We start from the raw sequence: 22,541 nt of genomic DNA on the forward strand, positions 1-22,541 counted from the left end.
AGGTTTAGAAATATGTAGCTTTTTGTTGAATATTATGTATAATTTTCTGTTAAAAGTTGGAAAAAATTCCTTGGCATATTTTCCTGTTCTGTTACAGAAATTTTATAGTGTACCAGAATTGGTCTTCAGCCTGTTCATTAATGCCATGGGACTTCCACTTTTAAGGCTGACTACAAGTCCAGGCCTCTGAATTACTAAATCGGCAACATAACCACTATGTTATTGTGCACAAAACTGTAATGACCACTCTCAAAACTTTTAGATAAATTGATGCGCAACTCTCACAGCCCCAGCAATATGCTGCAACAAAGATTTTCTACTCGTATAACGCAGGGGATCTGCACCATTCCAGAAATATTGATCCAATATTAAGAGTTCTATCAGCAACATTTAACAGTACAAAGACGCCTTTTAAATTTTTCTCTTAAATTTAATATTCATTTTCCATGACATCAAAATAGAAAGGTGTAACAATACTGCAACTGCACAATGCTTGCAAAATGTAGGATCACGTAATGCATCTCAAATTACAACATCTGGTGACATCCTTCTGCTATTCTAACATCAGCAAGCTTGCTAATAATTCTGTAGCTTACTATTTATACCAACAGTAATTGTCAGAAATTTTCCAATAACAAATCACCATTAAATGCATAAAAATAATATTCCCATTCGTAAGGAACAAGGTCTTGATTACAAAGTAGTCTTTGGCACAAAGAAGCAAAGTATTTGGGAGAAGACCCCAAAAAAAGTTGGAGTCAGCTGAGGCAGACACTATAATGGAAGCTTGATGCAAAATATAACTCACTAAATTATAGTTTTTTTGTTTACTCCTGAGGTTCATCTTCATCCATATTCAATTCTCTTTCTGACCAGGTGGTGTGGCTCAATACTCAAGATCATGTCTACCACTAAGTTAATCAACCACAGTACATTGTTTTGCTTATTCTAGAGACATTTTCCAATTACAGGAAAGCACAACAGCGTTTATTCTTCAGTTAAACAATTGTATGTCACAAGCAGGATATCAGGTTGCACTTCCAATTCCCCTCCTCAAACTTTTTCACTTTCTTTTATTCAATTTTCAGTACCTGAGGAACAGACACTATCAGATGTTTACGATGAGTACCGTACACACAATATTATCTGGTTTTGAAGTTCCAGAAAAGCACAGAGCTTTCATTAACTGAAAGATCAGGATTTGTCTGCTTTAAGCAATTCAAATTGATCCTGGTCTGACGAATTGTCGATCATTTGTAGTAAAAAAATTAGAAATTACTGAATTTCAGTACCTCTTCCAAGTTGGTATACCGATCGAAGTCAGTATAGGTAAAGATTCTGAAGTTCTTCCTCTCTTCCATTTCCTCCAGAGACAGGATTTCATTGCGGTACTGAAAGTCCAAAGGACTCTGACAGGCATGTTCGTTCTTGAACAGATCAATTTCAAACTAGAAATAAAAGAAGATATTCTGTAATACTCTTAAGGGAGGTGACAGCCTAGTGGTATTGTTGCTGAAATGCTGATCCAGAGATCCAGGTAACTTTCTGGGGACCTGGGTCTGAATCCCTCTAGGATAGATGGTGGAATGTGAATCCAATAAAAGTCTGGAATTATAGGTCTAATGATGACCACAAAACCATTGTTGATTGTCATAAAAACCCACCTGGTTCACTAATGCCCTTTAGGGAAGGAAAGTGCCATCATTACCTGCTCTGGCCAATATGTGAACTCAGTTGCCCCCTGGGATGGACAATAAATGCTGACCTACCCAGCAATGCCCTCACCGCATGTTTGAATAGAGGAAAAAAATACGTTCTTTTCAAATCATCAAACTCTAAGCTCTCTGCAGGCATACAAATAGAAAAATGGTGGTGAGAAGAGAAGTGGAACTGATTAGAGACCAAATAGGGGATTGACACAGAGACAGGGGCATAGCTGAGGTATGAAATAAACACTTTGCACCTGAATTTGTGAAGGACGAAGATGCAGATCATGATGAAACATGTGGTTCAGACTCATGAACAATTTAAAATTGATATGGGGGAGGATTGGATAGCCTGTCTACTTAAAAGTTGATAAGACATCAGAACCAAATGCGGTGCATCCAAGGATACAAAAGGAAGTGAGATTGGATACTTTGGACACACTGGCCACAATTTTTCAATATTCCTAAGACTCAGGAGTCATACCAAGAGATTAGAGAATTGCCAAAGTTACATATACCTTTATTCATAAAAGGGTGTATAAATATATGACCAACAACTAAATAAGAACATAAGAACTAGGAGCAGGAGTAGGCTATCTGGCCCCTCAAGCCTGCCCCGCCATTCAATAAGATCATGGCCGATCTTTTTGAGACTCAGCTTCACTTAAACACCCACTCACCATAACCCTTAATTCCTTTACTGTTCAAAAATTTATCTAGCCTTGCCTTAAAAACATTCAGCGAGGTAACTTCAACTGCTTCACTGGGCAGGGAATTCCATAGATTCACAACCCTTTGGGTGAACAAGTTCCTCCTGACCTCAGTCCTACATCTGCTTCCCTTTATTTTGAGACGATGCCCTCTAGTCCTAGTTTCACCTGCTAGCGGAAACAATCTCCCTGCCTCCACCTTATCTATTCCCTTCATAATCTTATATGTTTCTATAAGATCTCCCCTCATTCTTCTGAATTCCAATGAGTATAATCCCAGTGTACTCCATCTCTCCTCATAATCCAACCCTCTCAACTCTGGAATCAACCGAGTGAATCTCCTCTGCACCCCCTCCAGCGCTAGTATATCCCTTCTCAAGTAAGGAGGCCAAAACTGCACACAGTACTCCAGGTATGGCCTCACCAGGACTCTATACGGCTGCTGCATAGCCTCCCTGTTTTTAAACTCCAAGCCTCTAGCAATGACAGGCAAAATTCCATTTGCCTTTTTAATTACCTGCTGCACATGCAATCCTAAATATCAGTCAGTTTAACCTTAGTGGTGAGAAAACTTTTAGAAAATGGCAATTCAGGATAAAACTAACAGACAAATATGAGTTCAGTAAGGAAAGCTCATGATTTTTGATGAGGTAACAGGTTGATGACGGTAATGTTGTTAATGTGGTGTACAAGGACTTCCAAAAGACATTTGATAATATGCCTCACAACAGATGTGAGCAAACTGGAGTTCATGGACTGTACAACCATGGATGAGATTGGCTGAATCGCGTTAAATCTTTGCCTTCTCAGAACATAGGTACGTTAAAAGTGTGATTCCGCAGGAATCAGTGTTACAACCCTTGGCCTCCTGACTAATGCTACTGACTTGGATCTCCTTGTACAGGACACAAATTACAAATTTATAGATACAAAACTTAGAAGTATGACAAAAAAAATACAAGGATAGTGTAGAATGTGTTGGAATTTGGGGATAAAAAGCAGATGAAATTTAATGCAGAGAAGTTGGATTTGATTTGATCTATTATTGTCATATATATCAAGATACACAGTGAAAAGTACTGTTTTGTGTGCTATCCAGACAAATCATACTTTACATAAGTATGTCAGGGTAATAGAACAGAATGCAGAATACAGTGTTATAACTACAGAGAAGGTGCAGAGAAAGATAAAATTGACATTTAAAGAGAGATGAATAATAATAAAAGATGTGAGGGGATAATCTGTTGGGGACAGCTCGCAGAGAGTCGCTACGCTCCAGCATCTTTTTGAAGTTTGGCTTTTCACTTGGGTAGGCCAAAAAGGGGAAACAATATAAAGTAAATAATACAAATCTAAAAGTGAAGCTTAGAATCATACTGTGCAGAAGAGACCCTGTGGCCCATTGAGTCTTCAATGACACATGAGAAACACCTGACCTTCAATCTAATCCCATTCCAAGCACCATACCCCTCATAATCTTGTACACCTCAATCATTTTGCCCTCAGTTTTCTCTGATCCAACAAAAACAAATCAAGCCTATCCACTCTTTCCTCGTAACTTCAGTTTTCCACCTCGGGCAGCATCCGCTTCAACGCAATCTCAGCCTTCCTGTAATGTGGTGACCAGAACTGCACACAGTACCTGCACACTAAAGTTAAATACAACTCCAACGTAACTTCCACATTTTTGTAATGTATACCTTGATTGATAAAGGCAAGTGTCCCATGTGCCTTTTTCACCACTCAAATATACCCTTTCACATTCAGAGATCTATGGACAAAGGCTCTAAGGTCACTTTGTTCCACAGAGCTTCTTATTGTCATGCTGTACATCGAATACTTCCATGTCAAATTACTCCTTCCAAAGTGTATCATTTCACCCGACACATTTCTGCCCATTTGACCATCCTGTTTACATCTTCTTGGAGCCTAAAGAGCCCCCAACCTCACTGTTAAACACCCAACCAAACTTTGTGTCATCTGCAAATTTACTAATCTAGCCCCCACACAGTCATCTATTTCATTTATATAAATGATAAATAATAAATAATAGGGGACCCAGCAGAGATTCCTGTGGTACGCCACTAGACACTGGCTACAGTCACTAAAGCAGCCTTCAGTCATCACCCTCTATCTCTTACAACTGAGCAAATGTTGAATCCACTTCATCAAATTATCCTGCATCCCTTGTGCATTTGCCTTCTTTATAAGTCACCTATGTGGGACCTTGTCAAAAGCTTTGCTGAGAAAGGCGTAAAGGCAGACGTGTCTGGGTGGGAGCACTTAGTAATACATATGGCCACTTAGGTTTTATCAACAGATGCATAGAGTAAAAAAGCAAACAATTTATGGTACACCTGTACAAAATATAGGTTTTGCCTGAACTGCAGTATTTCCATCGAGTTCTGGGTATCACACTTTAGGAAGGATTTGAAGAAATTGGAGATGAAGCAATAAGACTCAGAAAAATGGTTCTAGGGATGAGAAACTTCAATTACATAGAAAAATTGAAATTGACATTAATCACATTAGAGAAGAAATGGCCAAGATAAAGATGTTCAAAATCATGAGGAGTGTGGACACAGTAGAAAACCAGCACAGACACAATAGGCTTAATGGCCTCCTTCTGTGGTACAATTACTCCAATGATTCTATGATCTGCCCTCCCTCTCCAACCCCTCAGTGTTCAGCATTTCCTGCACTGAGCGACTGCTCGGTGTTGCTGCCTGGCTCAATATTCAAATTTGTGCAAGTAGAACGGCTTGCTTCCCATTTGGTCAGTGGAGCAGTAGCGGTACCTAACAAATTTTTAGCACGAGGTAAAAAACTTCATCTTTACTTCCCAATGACTTCAGAGATAAGGTTACAGACCACCTATAGAATAGTCTGAGGCTGCTCAGTCTGCTCTGAACCACACCGTCATTAGTGTGTCCCACAATCCTGAAATTACCAATTTAGTCTTAAACTAATGACAGCTTTATGATTTCAATTTGGTTAAATGAGATTGTTTAATTTTGTGGACCCGATGTTAGCACAGGGCTACTTCTAATCTACAACTTACGGTTTCTTGTTATAAAAATATATTGTAAAGCCAAGATATAAATTGAAGTATCTGTCTCACATAATACCCTTCCTCCTCACAGAAAACTTTTAAATCAGAACAATAGTGATTGATTTTGCAGTAAAGTGACAAATGACTTACCTGGCTGAATAGCTTTTCCTGCCAACCCACCACAACCTCCTCTTGGTCATGCGTCCGATACCCATCTTAAAAAATGAAGGAAAAAAACGACAAATACAGTTGCAGTCTGAAAAGGGACAAAATTAGGGATTACATTGACATAGTTAAGGATAGAGTCAGAGAACATCTCAGTACAGGTAAGGAAACAACAGAGGTTTCTCTCTGTATGTGGACTGGGGAGAATCAGTTAGCCCAGTCAGTTGTATGGCTGATTTATGGCAGCAATAATGTGGGTTATAGGGTCATAGAGATAGCAAGCATAGAAACAGACTCTTCAGTCCAAAACACCCATGCCAACCAGATATACTAAATTAATCTAGTCCCATTTTCCAGCATTTGGCCCATATCCCTCAATACCCTTCCTATTCATATACCCATCCAGATGTCTTTTAAATCTTCTAATTGTACCAGCCTCCTCCACGTCCTCTGGCAGCTCATTTCATAATAGCAACACCCTATGTGTGAAAAAGTTGGCCCTTTCAAATTAAACCTATGCCCTCTAATTTTGGATTTCCCCACCCCAGGGAAAAGACCTTGTCTATTTACCCTATCCATACCCCTCATGATTTTATAAACCTTGATAAGGTCACCCCTCAGCCTCCGATGCTTCAGAGAAAATAGCCTGAGATTATTCAGCCTCTCCCTTTAGTTCAAACCCTCCAACACTGGCAATATCCTTGTAAATCTTTTCTGAACCCTTTCAAGTTTCATAACATCCTTTCTGTAGCAGGGAGATCACAATTGCATGCAGTATTCCAGAAGTGACCTGACCAATGTCCTGTACAGCCACAACATGACCTCCCAACTCCTATCCTCAATGCACTGACCAATAAAGGCCAGCATACCAAATGCCTTCTTCACTATCCTATCTACCTGCAACTCCACTTTCAAGATACTATTAACCTGCACACCAAGGTCTTTTTGTTCAGCAACACTCCCCAAGAACTTACCATTAAGTGTATAAGTGCTGCCCTGATTTGCTTTTTCCAAATGCATCTCACATTTATCTAAATTAAACTCCATCTGCCATTCCTTGGCCCATTGGCCCATCTGATCAAGATCTCATTGTACTCGGAGGTAACCTACTTCGCTGTCCATTACACCTCCAATTTTGATGTCATCTGCAAACTTACTTACCATACCTCCCATGTTCACATCCAAATCATTTATATAAATGACAAAAAGCAATGGGCCCAGCACCGACCCTTGTCACACATCGCTGGTCATAGGCCACCAATCTGAAAAGCAACCCTCCACATCCACTCTCTGTCTTCTACCTTTGAGCCAACTGTGTATCCAAATAGCTAGTTCTCCCTGTATTCTGGGTGATCTAATCTTCCTAACCAGTCTGCCATGAGGAACGTTGTCGAATGCCTTATTGAAGTCCATAAAGATCACGTCCATTGCATTGCCCTCATCAATCCACTTTGCTACTTTTTCAAAAAACTCAATCAAGTTAGTGAGGCACGATTTCCCATGCACAAATTGGTGGTAGGGCGGCACAGTGGCGAGCACTGCTGTCTCACAGCGCCAGGGACCTGGGTTCGATTCCACCCTTGGGCGACTGTGTGGAGTTTTCTCCGGGTGCTCCGGTTTCCTCCCACAGTCCAAAGATGTGCAGGTTAGGTGGATTGGCCATGTTAAATTGCCCATAGTGTTCAGGGATGTGTAGATCAGGTGTGTTATAGGTGGATGGGTCTGGTTGGTATGCTCTGAGGGTTGGTGTGGACTTATTGGGCCGAAGGGCCTGTTTCCACACTATAGGAATTCTATGATCTATGATCAAAGACATGTTGACTATACCTAATCAGTCCTTACCTTTCCAAATACATGTAAATCCTGACCCTCTGGATTCCCTCCAACAACTTGCCCACCATCGTTGCCAAGCTCACCGGTCAATAGTTCCCTGGCTTTTCCTTACCACCTTTCTTAAACAGTGATACAGCGTTAGCCAACCTCCAGTCTTCCACCACCTCACCTGCGGCTATCGATGATACAAATATCTCAGCAAGGGGCCCAGCGAGTTCTAGGGTACACCTGATCAGGTCACAGGGATTTATCCACCTTCGTGCGTTTTAAGACGTCCAGCACCTCCTCCTCTGTAATATGGGCATTTTTCAAAATGTTGCTTTTTTACCCCCTCACATTCTCTACCTTCCATATCCTTCTCCACAGTAAACACTGTGATGCAAAATACTTGTTTAGTATCTCCGCCATCTCTTGCAGTTCCAAACATAGGTGGTCTTGCTGATCTTTAAGGGGTCCTATTCTCTTCCTAGTTACCATTTTCTCCTTAATGTATTTGTAGAATCCCTTTGGATTCTCCTTCATCCTATTTGCCAAAGCTATTTCATGTCCTCTTTTTTCTCTCCTGATTTCCCTCTTAAGTATACTCCTAGTGCCTTCATAATCTTCGAGGGATTTACTCAATCTCTGCTGTCTATACCTGACATATACTTCCTTCTTATTTTTAACCAATACGTCAATTTGTCTAGTCATTCAGCATTCCCTACACCTACCACCCTTGCCCTTCACGCTAACAGGAACATATTGTCTCTGGACTCTTGCTATCTCATTTTTAAAGGCTTCTCATTTTCTAACCATCCCTTTACCTGCAAACATTCGCCCCCAATCAACTTTTGAAAATTCTTAACTAATGCCATAAAAATTGGCCTTCCTCCAATTTAGAACTTTAACTTTTCAATACGGTCTATCCTTTACCATCACTATTTTAAAACTAATAGAATTATGGTCACTGGCCACAAAGTACTCCTCCACTGACACCTCAGTCACCTGCCCCACCTTAGTTCCCAAGAGTAGGTCAAGTTTGGCACCTTCTCTAGTAGGTACATCCACATACTGAATCAGAAAATGTTCTTGTACACACTTAACAAATTCCTCTCCATCCAAGCCCTTGACACTACGGCAGTCTCAGTCTACATATGGGAAGTTAAAATCCCCCATATAACCAACCCTATTACTCTTACAGTTAACTGAGACCTCCTTACAAATTTGTTTCTCAATTTCCTGTTGACAATCAGCGAGGTCTATAATATAATCCCAATGAGGTGATCATCCCTTTCTTATTTCTCAGTTCCACCCAAATAACTTCCCTGGACGTATTCCCAGGAATATCCTCCCGAAGTACACTGAAATGTTATCCCTAACCAAAAACACCATTCCCCCTCCTCTCTCGAACCCCTTTCTGTCCTTCCTGTAGCACCTTTACCCTGGAATATTAAGCTGCCAGTCCTGTCCATCTCTGTAATTGCTATGATATCCCAGTCCCATGTTCCCAACCATGCCCTGAGTCTATCCTCCTTACTTGTTCGGCCTCTTGCATTGAAATAAATAGTTTAATTTATCAGTCCGACCTCGTTCTCTGCTTTGTTCCTGCCTACCCTGATTGTTTGACTTACCACTTTTCCCAATTGTACCAGTCTCAGACTGATCTCTTTCCTCACTAACTCACTGGGTCTCCCGAACCCAAGCCCCAACTCACCCACCCACCCACCTAACGGTTTAAATCCTGTTGAGCAGCTCTAGCAAATTTCCGCACCAGTATATCAGTCCCCTTCCAATTCAGGTGCAATCTGTCCTTCGTCTACAGATCACTTCTTTCCCAGAAAACATTCCAATGATCCGAAAATGTGAATCCTTCTCCTCTGCACCAGTTCCACATTGATCTGCTCTATCCTCCTATTCCTACCTTCACTAGCTCATGGCACTGGGAGTAATCCAGATATTGCTTCCCGTGAGGACCTACCTTTTAACTTCCTGCCTAACTTCCTATATTCTCTCCTCAGAATTTCAACTTTTTCTCTTCCTATGTCGTTAGTTCCAATGTGGACAAAAACCTCCTGCTGGTCCCTCTCATCTTTGAGAATATTCTGCATCCTCCCTGAGATATCCTTGATCCTGGTTCCAGGTAAGCAACACATCATTCTGATGTTGGCCACAGAAACATCCGTCTACGCCGCTGACTAGAGAGACGCCTTTAATAATCGTTTGCTTGGATCCTGGCCTACCCTTCGGCACATTAGAGCCACACTCAGCACCAGAAACCTGGCTGTCAGTTCTACATTCTCCTGAGAGTCAATCACCCCCTACATTTTCCAAACTAGCATATTTGTTTGAGATGGGGATAGCCACAAGAGACTCCTGCACTACCTGCCTCCCTCTCCTACCTTTTCTACAGGTCACCCATCTATCCGACTGTATCATCAATTTATCTCCCTCCCTGCAACAGCCATCCATTACAACCCCTAGCTCCTGTAAATTCCTCATTGCCTCTAACTTCCCCTCCAACCGATGCATGTAATCTGAAAGGATTCGCAACCAAACACACTTCCTGTAGTCATAATAATCAGTAACATGGAAACTCTCTGGAATCTCCCACATCCAACAGAAAAATCACAATATTCTACTGAAGGCCAGTTCAATTTTTGTACTGGCTGTGGTCATCATGAAGATCCCACCTTCTTAACATCGTCTCTTACCTGAGACATAGTGTCTATCAAATTAAACCAGCATGATTTGTCTTTCTCTAAATGAGAAAGCAGCCCTATGGTCCTCTGGGACTATGGCAATTGTTACTTTACCTATCTCTGCATAAATAAGGAAAAATGGAGAATACCTCACCATGGGTAAGGAGAGAATGCTGAAATGCATCAGTATATGTCAAGATAAAATTGAGAATACTTCAGAGTGGAAAACAAGTTAAGCTTAGGCAATATTCCAGTGATAATAAGAATAGAATGAGGAAATATCTTAGAACAGGTTAAGAGAAGGGAATTAGCATAAGATTTGAGAAGGGAATTAGCATAAGATTCAAGAAGCAATTGAGCAAGTGTTTGAAGAGTGATGGAATTGAGAAGGGGAGAATACGGTGAACTAGACTAGAGTAAGAAATTAATGATAGTCCCAAACTGAAAGTATTGAGATAAAATCCTAAAGAAAACATGAAGATGAATTTGTTTAAATTCAGATGTATCGTAACTTCAGGAGTAAGTTATTAGAGGTTCTGGTCTATGAGCCAAAGTCACAGTTAGCATAAACCTACTGAGGTGTCAGCAAAGGAATGCTGATGTGAGTACTGTAGAAGGGTTGCTATTTGCTGTGGGTAAGAGATTTGTTTTTTTTTTGAATTAGTACAGAACTATTTTGGGATTAACAGGATTATACTTTTACTGTATATATAAAACACTGAGTTTGTGTTGTAAGTAAATAGGTTGTTTATTCTATTTTATCATAATTTATTTTGTGTAATAAATTTGTTTTATTGTTAAAACAACATCTGCATGCTTGCGATTCAGAGAGAAACCAACTCCTTGTTAAAACCAAAACAAACATGATTACCAAGCCAGAGTTCAGCCTTGGATCTACTCACCCAGTAATAACCTCAGTTGTAAGAATCTGCACATTGTTCAGTTCCATGCACAATTCTGCAATCAGTGGACATTCCTACTTTTGACCTTATGATGGAGAAAAAGTCATTGATGATTCACCTGAAGGTGGTTGGACCTAGAATGCTCCCTAAGGCACTTTGCCTTAGAGAAAAAGAACACTTGTAGCAATCTTTGAGCAATCAACTACAGAGCTGGTCAAACTATACCCAAATCTGGAGATGTGCAAAGACATTAGCATGAGGAGAGTAACATAGAAATTCCAAGAAAAGAGTTAGCTAGTCCTTCCTGACTGAATACAATCTCTGTCTCTCTCTCTCAAGTGTCCTACAGCAAAGCATATCTCTGCATTCTCAACCAAACTGTTGAGTTGCAGTGGCCTATAACTCTGTTACCCCTTGTTAAACACACTTTGGAATAAGCTGGTAATTCAAATAACAAGGAAAGCAAAATGACTGAGATAGTAGGAACTGCAGATGCTGGAGAATCTGAGATAATAAGTTGTAGAGCTGGATGAACACAGCAGGCCCAGCAGCATCAGAGGAGCAGGAAAGCCGACGTTTCGGGCCTAGACCCTTCTTCAGAAATGGGGGAGCGGAAGGGGATTCTGAAATAAATAGGGAGAGAGGGGGAGGCGGATAGAAGATGGATAAAGGAGAAGATAGGTGGAGAGGAGACAGACAGGTCAAAGAGGTGGGTTGGAGCCAGTAAAGGTGAGTGTAGGTGGGGAGTTAGGGAGGGGATAGGTCAGTCCAGGGAGGACGGACAGGTCAAGGGGGCGGGATGAGAAATGACTACATGTGATAAATGTGGAGTTTACCGGTTATTCTCCTTGAAGACTGGGTGTCAAATGTAGACATTTCAATGAGACTTTGTCCATGTTGAATTGCTGGCTGCAGAGCATGTTCAGTGAAGAGTGCTGTCGGGGTTACCCGCTGAAGCCATACACTTCAAAACAAAATTGAACACATTTAACTTCTTGCTTCAGCCAACTTAATATTTAAATTTTTCAAATTGTCTGATGGACAGTTAACCCATTAATAGGATGAATAGCTCTACACCTGCTAGGAAGCTTGGCAGGGAGACTCTGGCATAAGCGCATTTTCAGCTAAAGGGCAACAGTGAGTTTGAGAGAGAGACTATTAGCTGTACTTCATGAATCCAACTTTCCATCTCAGCATCTAGTTTTTTTTTTTTTAAAAAATAAATCTACCTTGCCAGCTTCTTGTCCAAAAAATCACCCTCAGTTACTTTCAACCCTGAACCACTCCCATGTTCTTCTGTCCTGAAAATCTTCTTTTTCGTTCATTCACAGGATGTCTATGTAGCTGGCTAGGCCAGCATTTGCTGTGCATCCCTGATTGCCCAGAGAGCAGTTAAGTGTCAACCACATTGCACTGGGTTTGTACGGCAGACCAGCGAAGGACAGCAGTTTAGGAGTACCAGGACTTTAGTGAAGACTTTAGTAGAGGACTTTAGTGAAGCAGATAAGTTTTACCAAAAATCAACAATGGTTGTATTGTCATGGTTAGACTCTTAATTCCAGATTTTTATTTATTCCACCATCTGGCAAGTTTGGAACCCGGGTTTAAAGGACACCATCTGTGTTTCTGGATTAACAGTCTAGTGATACTACCACTTTTAGGACCAAAAACAGAAGTTGCTGGAAAAGCTCAGCAGGTCTGGCAGCATCTGTGAAGAAAACAAAATCAGAGTTAACGTTTCGGGTCCAGTGACCCTTCCTCTTTTTAGGACGTCGCCTCCCCATACTGAAACTGCAAAACATTTTCTATTCTTTTATCCTATAAATGCCACAGCTGAATGCTCCAACCCACGTTAATATGACCTACCACCTCACTCTATACGGTTCTCAGACATTAACGTCATTTACAACAAAATATTCAATTATTCTCCCTGACCCTGTGTTTGTCTCACTCCTACTCCTGCCCCCAGGATGTGCTATTCTCATTCCCTTCCACTCCAAGGGGGAAATAATAAAAACCCTGGTTAATCTCCAGCCCGACCCGCCCGTACCGGATTCGGAGATTTTTCACCGGGTCTAGGGTCCGGTAAACCGCCTCCACCCTCTCACTGCCGCACTCCGCCATAGCCGCGGTTTCCTTGGTAACGGAGCAGGCCTCAGGCCTCCTGCAGCTCGTGTCGGAGCAGATCCCCGCCTCAGCTCCAGCTGCGGCTGTGACGGAGCCGTGTGTGTCCCAGCCCGGCTCAGGCAGCAGCGGTGGCGGCTCTCACGTCTCTCGGTTATCAACTGTACAAACGCTGTAAGCCCCGATAATTCAAGCTGACATTTCCATCACTGTCCCTCTGCAAATGATTTTCTGATGAAGGGTCCAGACCCGAAACGTCAGCCTTCCTGCTCCTATGATGCTGCTTGGCCTGCTGTGTTCAGCCAGCTCTACACCTTGTTACCTCTGCAGACCCTCCTCCTTGTCGACCACCATCTCAAACTGCAGTAACTTGCACAGTCTGTCTCCCCAGAATTGTTCACTCTCTTTGGGTTTGGCCCAATCAAATAAGATGCCCTTCCACAAGGGCACCAGCAATAAGCGTTCAAATTACAGAAAAGGAAATTTAACAAACTAAAGGAGAATATTTTCTCTTCAGTCAGTCCAGTGTTCCAGCAGTACCCAGGGCAAATTCAACCATATCCATGGATGTTGGGTGCTATTTAGTAGCAATCATTGCTTGTATAGAATCACACTTGTGCTTCAATCATTTTCAGACTTTATTTTGATCAAATGCATCCTCCCACCTTACTTCATCTCAACTCATCAGTTAACCTGTCTCCCATATGTGAACATACATAATTGGAGGAGTAGGTCACCTGCACTCTTGACCCTGCTCTGTCATTTACTAAGATCATGACTGATTGCAGTTGAACTCCACACGATTGCTTAAAATGAGTCATTGGACTCTATTAGCTTTATTTCTTTCTCCACAGATGCTGCCAAACCTGCTGCGTATGTCCTGAATGTTGTTTTTACATTAATTAAAGAATTTTCCCCAAAATTCCTTACTGATTTATTAGTTTGTCAGCCTCCCAACTCACAAGACAGTAGCTTACACTTTGGTGGTCAACTCTGTTAAACATCACTTACTGTGATGCAGAAGTCTTACTCCAGCACAGCAGTCTCATCCATAATTGCACAAGCCAAACAGCGACACACCAGGGAATTCCTGGAGGCCTGGTATTCTAACCGAACTCCATCAACAAACACATTGAATCAGACCCTGTGTACAAACCACTGAAAAACACAACTGGAAGTGGTACCAAACACCCCAACAAACTGAGGCACAAAATAACAAGCCAGACAGAAAACCAACACTTCACCAGAGGCGCACTGACAATGTTATCTAGCAGGGTGATGAAACATTTGCAACCAGCCCACCAGCTCGGCAAGCAGGTCTACAACCTCATCCACAACCCAAGCTACAAATCTTCTCGAAAACTTTAAACTGTAGTCTCTGCCCTTAAAAACTTGGTTTTCCTTGGGCCCACTCCTAGGCCAGCTGGTTTTCCTATTTCTTCTCGCCTCTTCTGCTGTCCCTCTGAATAATCATCCTCCAGAGGTCTCAGTGGCTGTCTCCTAATTGCCTACATCAATGTTTGCTGTTTTCACAGCTCATTTGTAAGTGTGTTGTGGCAGAGGTATGGACATCCAGCAGATTAGACCCAGAGACTTGGAGACAGTAAAGACTGCAGATGCTGGAAGGGTTTTGGCCTGAAACATTGACTTCCTTGCTCCTCAGATGCTGTCTGACCTGCTGTGCTTTTCTAGCTCCACATTTATTGAGATTAGACTCAATGTCCAGTTTACCACATAAGTCATCATCCATCCAACAACATTACCAAGTCACTACAGATTTTTGGTAATGTATGTATACTATCACAAACCAGGACCTCAGAGTCGGCGATTTTGTCTTGCCAAGAGATGCTGAGGATACATTTGGGACAGCAGTTCTTCAGCTTTTTACCCTGCCTACCATAAGTAGTCCCGTTCTCACTACTATACAGGAGTTCATAAGAGGTCACAAGCTTAGTAGATTTGCAGTTTGGTGTTTTCAGGTTGCTGTTGTTTTACACTACATTTATGAACGGTTATGTTGTATTTATGGCCCTGTGTTTTGGATTATTCCACAAGTGAAAATATCTTCTCCACCCTATTAAGCTCCTTTAAAATCTTAGGCCTCAATCCAATCACCTCTGAATCTAGAGAAAAGCTTGTTTAGTCTTCCATGATAGTTGTATCCTCTCAGTTCTGATGCAAAAAAAAACCTACAAAGAATTGCATCTCCTAAAGTTACTTTACACTCCTTTTGCAATAATGGAAACCAGATATTTGCCCAGTATTCCAATATGTGGTCTAAGTTTCAATACAAATCTAACACTATTAAGTTTATTAAATACAAAAATATAAGCTATGAACCCGAATGTTTTATTTGCATTTTTAGAGCTTTGTTAACCAGCACTGTTAATTTTCATGATTTGTGAATTTGTACCACATTAACTTTTATTTTGCAAGATAACTTCCTTATTTTTCCTACCAAACCATAGCACCTTACACCCATCATTTGCCATTTACCTGCCCAATCTGCACGTTACCATTTTTTAAATATTTTATCAGTATAAACAAAACATCCAATTTGGTGGTAAACATTTATATAAATAATAAATAATAATAGTTCCAAACAGCATTCTGTGGAACACTAGCTTGTCAGTCTGTTTCTTCAGCCCGTAACCTCAATTTAGTTAGGAGTCCACTTTGGTCTTTTGAAATCTCAGGTATATTGCACCAAACTGCATTAACCTTGCCTATTGTGTCTATGTGGGGTGGCATATCACATTACAAATCACAAGTTTGAATTTACCAGATGTATTATAATCACCTAGAATATAAGAAGTCAAAGTATAATAATGCACTTTTTAATGTATTGCAACACTTTATTTTCACAAGCATTTGAAAAAGCAATCTAAATAGTCATTTAGGTTTTACAATATGAAAGGCAACACTTAACTTCCGAGGTAAAAAAAGTATTTTTTAACATTATGGTTTGCATCTTTAGCAAATTTCTATCACTGAGGCACGCCAGTGATTTGTTTCTGTCTCCATATTCATGAACAGGAGACAGATTTTGAAGTCAATAACACAGCGAAGGCAATAGGAGCACCCATTTTATGGTGCCTCAGTAAATATCAGAAAATAACTTTCAGTAAGTGCTTTATCCTAAACAGTGGAGTATGCAAATGGCCATAATACACAAATACTTTAAAAATATACACATGTGCTTATACCAATTGCCAAGGCTGGTGCTTACCTTTTGAAAATTTTAAAAGAAAATATAAACATGAAAACACTTAAACCAAACATCTAACTGAAAAACTATTGTTTAGAATTTGGGATGTCCAATAGAATCAAATTGGTCATTTTGTAAAATTGAATGCTCTATAAGTGGTGTCTCTAAAGTCTGCCACTAAAAATAGAGTGCAGTCTAAGCACCATACCCCACCTGACAATTTACATATACCCTTCAAATCATTTCTTTGGAACAGCATACTGCAAAAGCATGAAAAATTTTTAACATTCTTTCTTCATGCCTGGACAAATTTATTTGAGGCAGAAAAAGCCAGAAATAGCACTTGCAATAAAGTTCAAAGTTTTTCTTAAATTATGAAAGGAATTTAATTACATTTTTGAATCATTTAAAACAGAGTTCTAGTGATTCACAAATTAATTATTAATATTGGCTGCAATGCAAATAGATGTATCATACACTGAGTGCATGGACTTTCTTTAAGCAATGCCTATTGCCTCTCTGATCTAATGCTAATGAAGGCTTTTTATACAGACAACATTTAGAATCCCTCATCAACATTTGTGTTGTCTGAGATTGTAACTCAACTACTTTTCCAAACAAATCAGAACTATCAGTATTTAACTTAACGACATATGTTCCAGTACAACACCAAAAATGAATTGCCCATCATATCATAGGAAAATTAATTTACTACAACTCAAACCCTATTTTGAAAAAAAATGTGAGCCTGTTTGAATGCCCCAGAACATTCTGGCTGGTTTCCATTCCATTGCACAAATGCCATACATACAAAACAAACTTTCCACATGTCCTGGACTAAAAACAAACAGTAACAAAAATGACAGTTATCTTCAAATAGAGCAAGCTAAGTGGAATAGCAAAGAAAAATATTCAATGTACAAATTGATTAATCTATTTAGCTCTTTGTATTCAAAAATATAACTCTTATGCATTTTTCTTCAGAAATTACAATCTTTTAATAGTTTTCACATTGTCCTGGCTTCACTTCCATGAAAAGCAAAATCTGTATCAACAAGATAGGTGTCTCCATATTGTAATTAGGAAATCTCTGCTCTTCAGAAACTCTGAAAGAGAACCCAGTGGTTAAAAGATCCACTATATAAATAGCAAGAAGCTAGGTACATAATTTCCACTGGGCTGGGGAATTGGTGGGATGGGGTCTGTGGATGAGCTACGGTAAGAGGCCACACTGTAAATATACTTTCCTTTTTCATATAAAATACATGTAACCGTCTTTAACATTTTCAAGATCCTAAAAAAAATGAAGCTAAAACATACAAACTATTCACTGGGGCATTTGCTAAAAATTCTAATGTTAGGATTAAGAAGTAGTGAAATGGAACACAGATCTAATACACAAGGACAAAATACTGAATCAGCCAAAACAACGCTATACAATATGTAACTGAAATTTGGGGTACTTACAACTTGAATTACTGGATGGAAACAGGCAATGATGAATAAGCTATTTCACATGTTACCTAACTTTCTTTTGTTTCAACTTCAATAAAAAAGGTAGATCAAGCAGGTCTAAAATAGGTTGCCAACTTACTATAACCTGCTTTTCATATGTGATATGTGAGAGAGTTAACTAAATTGAGACAGTGAGTAGCTTTACCTTTGAGTTGATCCATGAAAGAGGGAAGGGTTACATTAAGGGTTAAAATAGAATGAGACAAGTAAGGATCAGAAATTAAACACTGTATCTAACTCAAAAAAACACGAGCACTCACAACTAGGCAATGTAGTCACAGTGTAGATCATGGGGCAGGGCCTGAATGGGTTTGGGTTGAAAATGCAAGACAGAAAAGGAGATACTTTGGCAGAAGCACTATATCTGGGTAGAAACTTCTATTAAAAAGAGCACTGTCCAAGCATAGTATGGATAAGAAGAAAAATATTATATGTTACTATGAACTGTCTTTTTTGCTGTGTCATTAATAGATGAATTTCCCGTATTCTTGTGCCAAAAAGGCAATAAAAAAATTGTACACAAAAACATTGAGAAACTAGACAATAGGTTTAAAATAAAGTTAGGAAAATAAATACCCAAGGTTTCATTTTTGAAATTTATTTCCCTTCCTGGACGTTGATTGGCTTTTGCAGGGTCAGAGATGGTCCACACAAATCCCAAACCCCTGGAGCCACACTGAGATGATAATTCTTCATGCAATCCCCATGGGTTTTCATGATGTATTCATCTGTTGGCAATATTCCAGCTAATAATAAGATAGACAGTGATTTTTCAATAACTATTGAAATATTGTAACCTACTAGCCTGTGTATTCACGGTAAAGTTACACGGTATTACAGGTAATGTATTGGCATGGATAGAGGATTGGTTGACCAGTAGAAAGCAAAGATAGGGGTAAATGGGTGTTTTTCTGGTTGGTGGTCAGTGGCTAGTGGTGTGCCTCAGGGATCAGTGTTGGGACCGCAATTGTTTACAATTTACATAGATGATTTGTAGTTGGGGACTAAGTGTGGTGTGTCAAAATTTACAGATGACACTAAGGTGAGTGGTAGAGCAAAGTGTGCAGAAGACACTGAAAGTCTGCAAAGGGATATAGACAGTCTAAGTGAGTGGGCAAAGGTCTGGCAGATGGAGTACAATGTTGATAAGTGTGAGGTCATCCATTTTGGTAGGAATAACTGGAAAATGGACTATGTTTTAAATGGTACAAAATTGCAGCACGCTGCTGTGCAGAGGGACTTGGGTGTCCTTGCGCATGAATCACTAAAAGTAGGATTGCTGGTGCAGCAGGTAATTAAAAAGGCAAATGGAATTTTGCCTGTCATTGCTCGAGGGATGGAGTTTAAAAACAGGGAGGCTATGCTGCAGCTGTATAAGAGTCCTGGTGAGGCCACACCTGGAGTACTGTGTGCAGTGTTGGGTCTCCTTACTTGAGAAGAGATATACTAGCACTGGAGGCGGTGCAGAGGAGACTCATTCGGTTGATTCCAGAGCTGAGAGGGTCGGATTATGAGGAGAGACGGAGTAGACTGGGATTATACTCATTGGAATTCAGAAGAATGACGGGAGATCTTATAGAAACATATAAGATTATGAAGGGAATAGATAAGGTAGAGGCAGGGAGGTTGTTTCCACTAGCAGGTGAAACTAGGACTAGAGGGCATCGTCTCAAAATAAAGGGAAGCAGATGTAGGACTGAGGTCAGGAGGAACTTCTTCACCCAAAGGGTTGTGAATCTGTGGAATTCCCTGCCCAGTGAAGCAGTTGAAGTTACCTCGCTGAATGTTTTTAAGGCAAGGCTAGATAAATTTTTGAACAGTAAAGGAATTAAGGGTTATGGTGAGTGGGCGGGTAAGTGGAGCTGAGTCTCAAAAAGATCAGCCATAATCTTATTAAATGGCAGGGTAGGCTCGAGGGGCCAGATGGCCTACTCCTGCTCCTACTTCTTATGTTCTTATGTATTACACAGGTATCAATAGGCTTAAGAACCTTCATATGTATTTATTCTTAAACTGGTTGATTGGTTAGTATTATCATCCACATTCCACATGGCTGATGTTTAATTTACGATCATCTCCGGATAAGAAAAAGTCTGGTTTCAGTAAAATCAGCTGCAGAAGACAGCTGGCTGTTTGATTCAGTAAACAAAGTAATAAAATGTGAATGGTTTGGTAATTAGGTGGAATTTTCTTCCTTCCTCCTGTCATCATGCCAACACCTTGGTAGGATACTGTTCCATGGATATCTGTACCCTCCCCGTTATAGATAACGTGGTTACTCTTCTCGTGCGAGCCTGTGGAGTCAGTGGCAATGGACTATTCAAATGTGAAGTGAAATACAGCACTTTGCATCGGTATTCACCAAGGAGAAGGATATGGTGGATAGTGAGATTTGTGTGGAGCATGCTAATATGCCTAGGCATTTTGAAATCAAGATAATAGTAGTGTTGGATCTCTTGAAAAGCATTAAGGTGGATAAGTCCCCAGGGCCCAATGGTATCTACCCCAGGTTGTTGAGAGAGGCAAGAGAGAAGATTGCTGGTGCCTTGACCAAGATCTTTGTATCCTCTCTAGCCAGTGGAGAGGTCCCCGTAGAACTGGCGAGTAGCTAATGTTGTTCCTCTGTTCAAGAAGGGAAATAGGGATAATCCAGGAAACTACAGACCAGTGAGGCTCACATCGGTGATTGGAAAACTACTGGAGAGAATTCTTAGGGATAGGACTTACACACATTTGAAAAGTATGGCCCAATTTGGGACAGTCAGCATGGCTTTGTGCAGGGCAGGTCATGTCTTACAGCTTTCTGAGGAAGGGTCACCAGATCCGAAACGTTAACTGACATTTTTTCTTCACAGATGCTGCCAGACCTGCTGAGCTTTTCCAGCAACTTCTGTTTTTGTTCATGTCTTACTAACTTGATTGAATTTTTCAAGGAGTGATGAAGGTGCTCGATGAGGGTACAGCAGTGGATGTTGTTTACATGGATTTTAGTAAGGTTTTCGACATGGTCCCTCATGGAAGGCTCATCCAGAAGATTAAGATACATGGAGTCCACTGGGACTTGGCCGCGTGGATTCAGAATTAGCTTGCCCATAGAAGACAGAGGGTAGTGGTAGAAGGGTGCTTTTCTGGCTGGAGGTCCGTGCCTAGTGGTGTTCCACAGGGATCCGTACTGGGACCTCTGCTGTTTGTGATTATATATAAATGACTTAGTTGAAAATGTAGATGGGTGGGCTAGTAAGTTTGCAGACAATACAAAGATTGGTGAAGTTGTGAATAATGTAGAAGGTTGTCAAAGGATACAGCAGCATATAGATCAATTGCAGAAATGGGTGGAGAAATGGGTGGAGAAATGGCAGATGGAGTTTAAATCGGGTAAGAGTGAGCGCTGCACTTTGGGAGATCAAATGTTAAGGAAAAGTATAGAGTTAATGGCAGGACTCTTAACAGGATTGATGTACAGAAGTCTTGGGATTTAAGTCCATAGCATCCTGAAAGTAGCCACGCAAGTAGATAGGGTGGTTAGGTTCGCATATGGCATGCTTGCCTTTATTGGACGGGGAATTGAGTACAAGAGTCAAGATGTCATGCTGCAGCTTTATAAGACAACTGTTAGGCCACACTTACGAGTATGGTGTTCAATTCTGGTTGCCAGATTACAGGAAGGATATGGAGACTTTGGAGAGGGTACAGAAGAGGTTTACCAGGAAACTGCCTGCATTAGAGGATATCAGCTATAAAGAAAGGCTAGAAAAACTTGGGTTGTTTTCTCTTGAGTGGCGGAGACTGACAGGAGACGTCTATGAAAATTATGAGATGCATAGATAGGGTTGACGCTCAGAATCTTTTCCCCCCAGAGTTGGAATGTCTAAAACTAGGGGACGTGCATTTAAGGTCAGAGGGGGTAAGTTCAAAAGAGACGTGAGGGGCAAGCTGTTTTACACAGAGAGTGGTAGGAGTCTGGAATGTACTGCCAGGGGTGGCGGTGGAAGCAGATACAATTACGGCATTTAGGGACTTTTAGATAAGCAAATGAATATGCAAGGAATGGAGAGATATAGACCAAAGACAGGCAGAAGGGATTAGTTTTATTTGGTGTCATTTTTGGCCCAACATTGTGGGCCGAAGGCCTCGTTCCTGTGCTGTACTGTTCTATGTATATATAAATCATCTATGATCCACTATAGTGCTCTCCCCAGGGAAAAATGCAAGTCCTGGTTAAACAAGGTATAGAAAATTGATTCAGTATCATTGAAAATTAAGTGCAAAATTTTCCATATCTGTCAAAAGATACAGTAAAGGCCAACATCAACTTAAAAAGGAAACCTGTTCTTCCACAAGATTTTCCATTCTTTTTCACTGAAGAAAATTTATTAAAATAATGAGCTCCAGAAAATGCATTTTTAAATATACTTGTATATTTACTTTTTGGGTTATTTTATGAAGAAAGGTTGGGCCTGAACTCAGAGTTTAGAAAAATGAGAGATGTTCTTATTGGAACACAACATCCTGTGGAATCTAGAAGCAGGAAGTATAGTTTCAGAATAATGGATTGCCCTTTTAAGATAAACGAGAATCTTTAAAAAATCTCTACCCGCAGCACTGTAAATCCTTGAATATGTTCAAGGCTGAGAAAGACAGAATTTTG

General features: G+C 40.5%; 1 protein-coding gene across 2 annotated transcripts; it reads right to left on the reverse strand.

Moving 5' to 3' along the window:
* Positions 1-412: 412 nt before the first annotated feature.
* On the reverse strand, positions 413-13,638 carry LOC125486172 (Meckel syndrome type 1 protein-like). 2 transcript variants are annotated; one of them, XM_048612686.1, is made up of 4 exons: positions 13,097-13,638; positions 11,883-12,010; positions 5,619-5,724; positions 413-1,448 (listed from the first exon to the last, which is right to left on the reverse strand). In XM_048612686.1, the coding sequence occupies exons 1-4, from the start codon at positions 13,168-13,170 to the stop codon at positions 1,286-1,288; spliced, it is 471 nt and encodes a 156-aa protein (XP_048468643.1). In that variant the 5' UTR covers positions 13,171-13,638; the 3' UTR covers positions 413-1,285. The 2 variants fall into 2 exon arrangements, with proteins under 2 accessions (XP_048468643.1, XP_048468644.1); XM_048612687.1 differs by having other exon boundaries at positions 712-1,448; positions 5,619-5,683.
* Between the last annotated feature and the right edge of the window lie 8,903 nt (positions 13,639-22,541).

Source organism: Rhincodon typus, chromosome 26 (genome assembly GCF_021869965.1).
Source record: "Rhincodon typus isolate 14 chromosome 26, sRhiTyp1.1, whole genome shotgun sequence".
In the NCBI taxonomy this organism is placed as follows: Eukaryota; Metazoa; Chordata; class Chondrichthyes; order Orectolobiformes; family Rhincodontidae; genus Rhincodon; species Rhincodon typus.